A 7,464-nucleotide genomic window follows, 5' to 3' on the forward strand; every position below is an offset into this window, starting at 1 on the left:
TAGTAGCAGGTAGATGCCCCAGAAGTTTCATCTTGATCAGCTAAGCTGTTCCCAAAAAATTGCTTATACACCTGTATCAGCAATCTGTTTGCTATTGCAAGTTACAAATTGTTAAAATTTAAGGTTTTTATAGAAGGGATGATCGTAAAAACTTTGAAGGAGGCTCATTCGATTGGAATTTGAAAGTTCAAGTTCAATTTCGAAGAATCAAAGGTAATTCCCTCTTTCCCTCTTAACTGACATCCCCCCTCCCAAATACATCCTATCAAAATAAAAATAAACATTTTGTTCAAAATAGTCTGAAGATCAAATAACCATGCGTTTGGGGTTAACAACCCCACCAGCAGCATCTGGGGCAAGGGCTGTAAGTTAAGCTAGTTGCTTATTGCTAACACATAAGGTTTTTATAGACAAATTTTGTATGAATTTGGGGGGGGGGGCGCTCATTCGACTGGAAATCAAAATTTCCAGTGCACTTTTTCAGAGTTAAAAGTAATCGGGGGGCTTCCACCCCACCCTATTTTCCCCCAAATACATCCGATCTAAATTTTGGGACAGCCATTTTATTTAAAACAGTTTAAAGGTTAAATAACTATACCATAGTTAAATAACTATGGTTCATAACCCAATTGTGTTTTACCCAATGTAAGTACGGTGGTTGAGTTGCACGAGGGTTCAGTTACACGAGGGTTCAGTTGCACGGTGGTTCAGTTACACGAGGGTTCAGTTGCACGGTGGTTAAGTTACACGAGGGTTCAGTTGCACGGTGGTTCAGTTACACGAGGGTTCAGTTGCCCGGTGATTCAGTTGTACGGTAGTTCAGTTGCACGGGGGTTCAGTTAAACGGGGGTTTAGTTACATGGGGGTTTAGTTACATGGGGGTTCAGTTAAATGGGGTTGAGTTGCACGGGGGTTTAGTTACACAAGGGTTTAGTTAAATGGGGTTCTGTTGCCCGGTGGTTCAGTTACACGAGGGTTCAGTTGCACAGGGGTTCGGTTATACGGGGGTTCAGTTGCACGGTGGTTCAGTCATACGAAGGTTTAGTTGCACGGGAGTTCAGTTACGGGGGTTCAGTTGCTTGGGGTTCAGTTACACGGTGGTTCAGTTACACGCACACCACTGGACTGACTTAAGGTTAGTTGAGTCACACACACACACACACAAATGCACCGCCGTGTTTCTAAACACCATAAGTGAGCTGATAACCCTGTGGTAGTACAGTGGATTTATGTTCCCCTTGGCAATGTGGGCCCGAGAAAAATCTGAGATGGAAAATGTATTTCACTCACTTTATCCTTTTTAATCATATGTCCTTTTTAAAAAGGGACGTGTCTAGCTGTTGTTGGCGCTTCGGAAGGGTTAAAAAAAATATACTTCTTGCTAATTCCCCAATAGGTTAACTTAATTTCTACCAATTTCCAACTAAAATCGCTAATGTTGGTAAGTATTCTAGTCCAACGGTGGAAAAGACCCCTTCGAAGTTTTACAAAGTGCCACTGATAAAATGACTGTGTTTGTAGTTTTTGCTGAACTCCAGGCCAAGGTCAGCTACCCTGACCAGCTCAACATAAATGGCTATTGCGCCCACATACATAACCTATATATTGTTTACTAAAATGTTTCTTAGAGCTGTAATGGGTGTAGCTATTTTCATGGTCAACCAAGAATCCAAATGTATATATGCATTTTGACCTGCACCACAGAATCATTCTCTGTGCTTGGAGTAACATGGCTTTCAAATTTCTTGTAAGTTAAAATTTATCTTAGTGCATTATCTGACTTAAAGTGTTCTCTCTTTAAGATAGGCTATAAAAGAGCCCCCCTGTAGGCTGTGTATTTTCATGGTCAACTAATAATACAAATACATATATCGCATACCATGCATTTTTTATCTGTGCCACAGATTCATTCTCCGTGCTTAGAGGTAACATGGCGTTCAAATATCTGGTTAACCAAATTTCTTTTAACACATCATCACATTTTAAGCGCATTAAAAAAAAAAAAAAGGCTATAAAAGAGCCCCGATTTGACATCCAGTAGATGGGGTTGAATGTTTTTACCCCTCAATTTGAATCCTTTTTTTATCAAGGACAGTTAAAATAGAATGTGATTATTTGAATTGGTCAAGTGGAAAGTGATACAGCCGGGTACATCCGGAAAAACTAGGAAGAAATCAGGAATTCAATTTCTAATGAAACGACCTCAATATCCTATGCGGTGTTTAGTAGTAGAGGGAGCCACATTAAAAAATGAGAAAATCAGCAAAAAAAAGTTGAAGTCACTGTATATAAATAATATAACAGTAAGATCACAGCTTAGTGATTTTTGGCTACTACATCCTCGGCGCGTACAGGCAGCTCCCCCCATTCAATATGCCTTCAGCGGTCCAGTGTATATTACCCTGGAACGCGTATTTTCGGAGAAACTTCCCCAAAATGCCTTTGAAACCAACTCGAGACTTCGAGACGTACTTGTAATTCCTAAGAACATCTAATAATAACATTGCACTACTAATTACCGATTTTTATGTATGTATTGGAATAAATTAATTTAAAATTATATTCTTTAAAATTTAGTGTTACAAAGGTGAAGCAAAGTTTTGCGTTCAAGAGAAATCAAACTGGTCTACCCGTGAAAAAATCGAACGTCGCTTATGTTTATACTTGTTTAAATCTTCTCCGGAGCACTTGCATCTCGGTCTGGCTTCGTATAATGGTTGATATGGGGAATGATCATATTGTATTATATTTATACAGGGTGGTTAAAATATAAGACACCAAACGGCTTACGAAAAAGTAGCTATCCTTTGAAGGGGTAGTTGTCTTTGGGAAGCAAGATATTGCCATTGTTGGAATTTTTATAGACAAAAGGCGATGCCAAACTTAACTAATCAGTTTGCTTATTTGTTTTTATGATTCTAAGTGGCAACAAAGACAAATATGCGGTATTGTCCTTTAACTTTATAATTTGAAACAACAAAAGGAAGGTTTCAGAAAATCCTGTTTTTCAAGTATGGGTGGATCTAAGAAGCTTCATGGAACAAAAAATATTTTTGTTGTGAAAATCATACATACTATTTAAAAATAATTAGTGTGTTTTGCATTAATAAGGTTAAAGACTAAATTTTAACGTTTAACATAAATAATGCCTTTCAGGAATAAGTGAAACTGAATAAAAAAAAATAAAAATAAAAAAGGGCATAAAATTATGGAGCACAAAATAATGTCATTTTCAATTTTCAGTACTCATGAAACAAATAAATTTCAGACGGCAAATAGCCTAAATTACCAAGGTTTTTGAATTTGTATGTTTTTTTAAATATCATGTATACCATTTCAAAGTAAATAATGCGTTTCGTAACCACAGCCCATCACATCTTCGTTTGGGATGTTTTGCTTAGAAAGAAACCAATTCATAGTAAAAGGTGCTAAACCCAACAATTTTTGATCAGCCATTCTAGGAGCCTTTATTTGATAGTAGTCTTCGTATTTTAGCACCATTATTGTCACTCATTTCTTTTTCAGGCACTCTTCTGTATGGCAGCTGCCACTTCGGCAGAACCAGAGCCAAACCGTCCTCATGGCTATCACCCTGAACCATACGAAAAAAAATATGATGATATTCCAGCTTGCTCAAAGAATACAACAAAACCTTGGTGTCTTGATGACTCTGAGTATCCAACGTATGATTTGGAGTATGCACTTGATTACCACTATGACGCTGTTTTGGCCCTGTACAAAGATCAAGCAGTCAATACTGAGAACTCAGTTGAAACGTAAGTAATTTCTATGACTTATGCATTAGGTGGACACTGCTAAAGAAGTCAAGTTTGGATAATGCTAATAAAAAAAAATACAATAGGATGAATATATAATAGTTTATAAACAAATTTGGGCTATATATTTGCACATTAGGGGGGCCGGGGGTAAGGCATACCATATTTTAAATACGTAACCTAAGTACCTTCCCCCCCCCTCTAAACCCCAAAATACAACAGTTTAAATGTCGTAAACGCAATGAAAACTACGCTTTGCATTCCATTTCTCAATAGCGGTCTCTTGAAAATAACCCGTCTGGTGGGTTGCGTCTCTCGTTAGTATATAGAAGTGTCCACATAATGCACCAGTATCATAATTTCTATGGCTTTTGAGTTAATTTTCAGTTTGTCATAATTTCTTCCCCAATACTCACAGGAAATTTCAGTGGAAATACAGGTTTAGTAGATTTAAAATTATCAAAATTTTAACTGCTCATTGACTTAATGAGAAGTTAATTTTCAGTTTTAGTTCGACGGCTTATAGCAATACTTAAGGATGAATGGTAACAGGCATCGGTTTAAATTAAACTTGTAGCATGTATTCGAAATTGTTGCTCCACGTGTATTTCAAGCAGGGTGTGGACACTGCCTCTGAGCTTCCTTTTAATCCTCGAAAAAAAATTCTATTGCTCATGCAACTACACGAAAATACAAGCATAGCAATTGTAATATCCTCTCAGTGATGCATAACAATGGTGCCAATTCACGAAAAAGCAGGGGGATAGGTGATTTTTTTTTTTTTTTTTTTTTTTTTTTTTTTTTTTTTTTTTTTTAGTTTAATGATGATACAGTAAAAGGTGTTTTTCAAAATAGAGAGAGGTAGTTTTGTCTCTTTTTTTTACTTTAAATACCAAAAGAAAGTATGTTTCAAAATCTAGGGGGCAAGTGCTCCCTCTCTCTACCCCTCCTATTGCCATTCCTGTTTTCTAGTACTGCTTCGGAAACCTAATAGCATTACAAGTTGTGTAGCTTTTAGCATTTAAGTTTAAAAATTAACTTCCTTAAAAAAATTGATGGAAAAATTTAAAAAATGTCTTGCATAAGAAGTTATAATTTATATTGTGTTAAGCCACTAATTTTAGGACATAGTAAAAGATAATTGTGACAAAATTGAAATGCAGTTGTTAAATAGGGTCCAAATATTCATGATTAACAGTATTTTGTCACATACCCTAAGCCACCTTACCACGTACTCCTGGGAAACAGGTGCCAAAAACTGGTAACTGCTGCTTCAACATAACAGATTTACGATTTGGTAAAGATGGTAGCCCCAACAGTAGCATGGTTGAGCGAAGAAGCAGTGGGCTGAAGATAATTGTTACCATTAGGGTTCCAACGGCAATTAAATGTTCCAAATTTAATAAAAAAGAAGGTTGCACTTATAAGAATTATAAGCAAAGGGTTAGATATTTGGAATGTTTCTATTACCAGATAGGTGCTGCAGGGACGCCATGCCCTTTTTTTCCTTTACAAGATAGAGACGACACCTCACTCTCCCTTATCAGTCTCCTTGCAAGTACATACACGACAATTAGAAGAGACTACGCTTCCCCCTCCTTTGGAACCAAAAACAACCAAGGTATTGCTTCAATACTCAGATGAACAACAAGGAATAAACAGTGTTCTACTGTAGCATGGCTAGGGCTATTATCTTTATTCCTGTTTTTTTCCATCTAAAGTAAACAATTGTTTTACCTGTATTTTCAAATTAAAACAAGCTCACAGGTTACCTCACCAATTTATATGGGGCTTTACAATAAATGATTATTCTTAGCAAGAACCTAGTAAAGAACAAACAACTTTGTCAATAATGCAATAAAAAATATTTGAAAAATTGTTTGTCAATTTTTAAAATATAAAAAAAATTGCTACAAATTATATCTTGTTTTAGTGCTATGACTGCTATCACTTTGATATAAAGAGAGAGACGTTGAAAAAACCTTTAAAACATTCCGAAAACGCTTAAAACTCATAAAATTAAAAGGGAATAAGCCAAATAAAACGCTAGTACAAATTTAGTCCTTCAACTAAAAATACAAAACACAATTTAGTTATAAGATAAAGGTAGATTTTAAACAGAAAGCTCAAAATTTGAGAAACAAACATTGAACTATTTTAAAGTAAAAAGAGAGTAGGGAAGGGGGGGGGGTTCACTTCTTTAACATCTCAACTATATACAGGACGAAAGTTCTTTCATATCTTTCAGTGAAAAATTTTATTGGTGTTAGAAGCACATTTCTGTTGAAGCAAAAGTTAATTTTTGAACCTTATTTCTAGGCTAAAAAAGATTGAAGAAGAGACATACCTATGTCCCTCTTCAACTGCCTATGTTCAGCCCCTAAGAGCCAAGAACACCGATGGAAAATGGAGAGTCATTGTCAACAAAATTGAAGCTCGCTATTACAAATTTGACCAGAATGTCCGCGTTGAAGAGTGCACCGCTGAAGGTGAAAACTGTCCTCTTGTTCCAGAGTGCTACGGCTCAAAATGCATCCAGAAGAATGTCTACCACCGCTTCCTCGTCTACGACCCATATGATTATTACTTCCCATTTGCCATTGAATCTTTTAAGCTACCTGCCTCCTGCTCATGCTTCCTCGATGCTTTCTTGCACTAAAATGTAGTCCCAAATTCTATGAATGCTATATTTTTATATTACAATCGTTGATCTCTGTGATAGACTAAATTCTCAATGGGAAATCGTTTCTCTGCTATCCCCTTGAGACTTTGGATAATTGGCGGTATTTCATGAAAGCAGTGCTTAAAGTGTATATTTTTATATGTCCAATTTTTGTGAACCTCAATTAAGCTTGCAGTTGAATTAAAAATATTGTAAATCAACTTTTTATGTACAATTTAGTTTTAGATTAATTTAGGTGTTAACAGGTGTTCGTGACTACCAAGAGCACTTTCAATTGCTTCTTTTCTTTCTTATTTTTAGAAATTAATAATAAATAAAAAAAATTGTACAAAATAAGTTTTTCAAAAAAAAGTAAAGAACTCCATTAAACCAAAAATAAACAAAAAGAGAGCCAAATAATCTACCATGCATACAACTACCACAAATCAGAATCAATAAATGAATTAACCCCCCCCCCCAAAAAAAAAAATCAAAATAAGTCAAACTCAAAACGAGCAGAAATTAATCTGAGTAGGGTTCTAAACCACATGTAAAAATTCAAATGAATATAGTGAAAATGTGCATTGTCAGTTTAATATGCATATGCTGATATTTATTCCTTATAATCTTCATTAATTTTTTATTTCTTAATTTTAAAAAAGTGAAAATATTTAAAAGAATTTTTTTCAGCAAAGTAGGCCTACAAATTATATTCTGGCTTTTAGAAAACATTTGGTTTAATGGAGTTCTTTACTTTTTTTGAAAAACTTATTTTGTACAAAAAGTTTTTTCATTAATTCCTGTTCGTTTATTATTGGCATAGTCTTTTCAGGGAGAAAAGTTAAACAACCATCCTTTCCATAAAAATCTTAAATACCTTCTGGGCATAACTTATGACCCATGCTCCTAATCTCTGGGGTTTGTTTCAATTCCAAAAGCCTTGTTAGATGATATTTAGACTATTTTGACAAGAATGGCTATCTCAATATTTCTATTAGACGCATTTCGGGACAATACGACATGTGT

General features: G+C 35.3%; 1 protein-coding gene across 2 annotated transcripts; it reads left to right on the top strand.

The window, feature by feature from the left end:
- Positions 1 to 1,638: 1,638 nt before the first annotated feature.
- LOC148952594 (neurotrophin 1-like) lies at positions 1,639 to 6,659 on the top strand. Of its 2 annotated transcripts, none has more exons than XM_089089031.1 (3): positions 1,639 to 1,747; positions 3,526 to 3,776; positions 6,096 to 6,659. In XM_089089031.1, exons 1-3 carry the CDS (start codon positions 1,682 to 1,684, stop codon positions 6,433 to 6,435), a joined length of 657 nt encoding a protein of 218 aa, XP_088945157.1. In that variant the 5' UTR covers positions 1,639 to 1,681; the 3' UTR covers positions 6,436 to 6,659. The 2 variants fall into 2 exon arrangements, with proteins under 2 accessions (XP_088945157.1, XP_088945158.1); XM_089089032.1 differs by lacking the exon at positions 1,639 to 1,747 and adding an exon at positions 1,866 to 1,925.
- Positions 6,660 to 7,464: the final 805 nt, after the last annotated feature.

This window comes from Artemia sp. Qi Xiang Cuo, chromosome 5 (assembly GCF_049724085.1).
Source record: "Artemia sp. Qi Xiang Cuo chromosome 5, ASM4972408v1, whole genome shotgun sequence".
Classification (NCBI taxonomy): Eukaryota; Metazoa; Arthropoda; class Branchiopoda; order Anostraca; family Artemiidae; genus Artemia; species Artemia sp. Qi Xiang Cuo.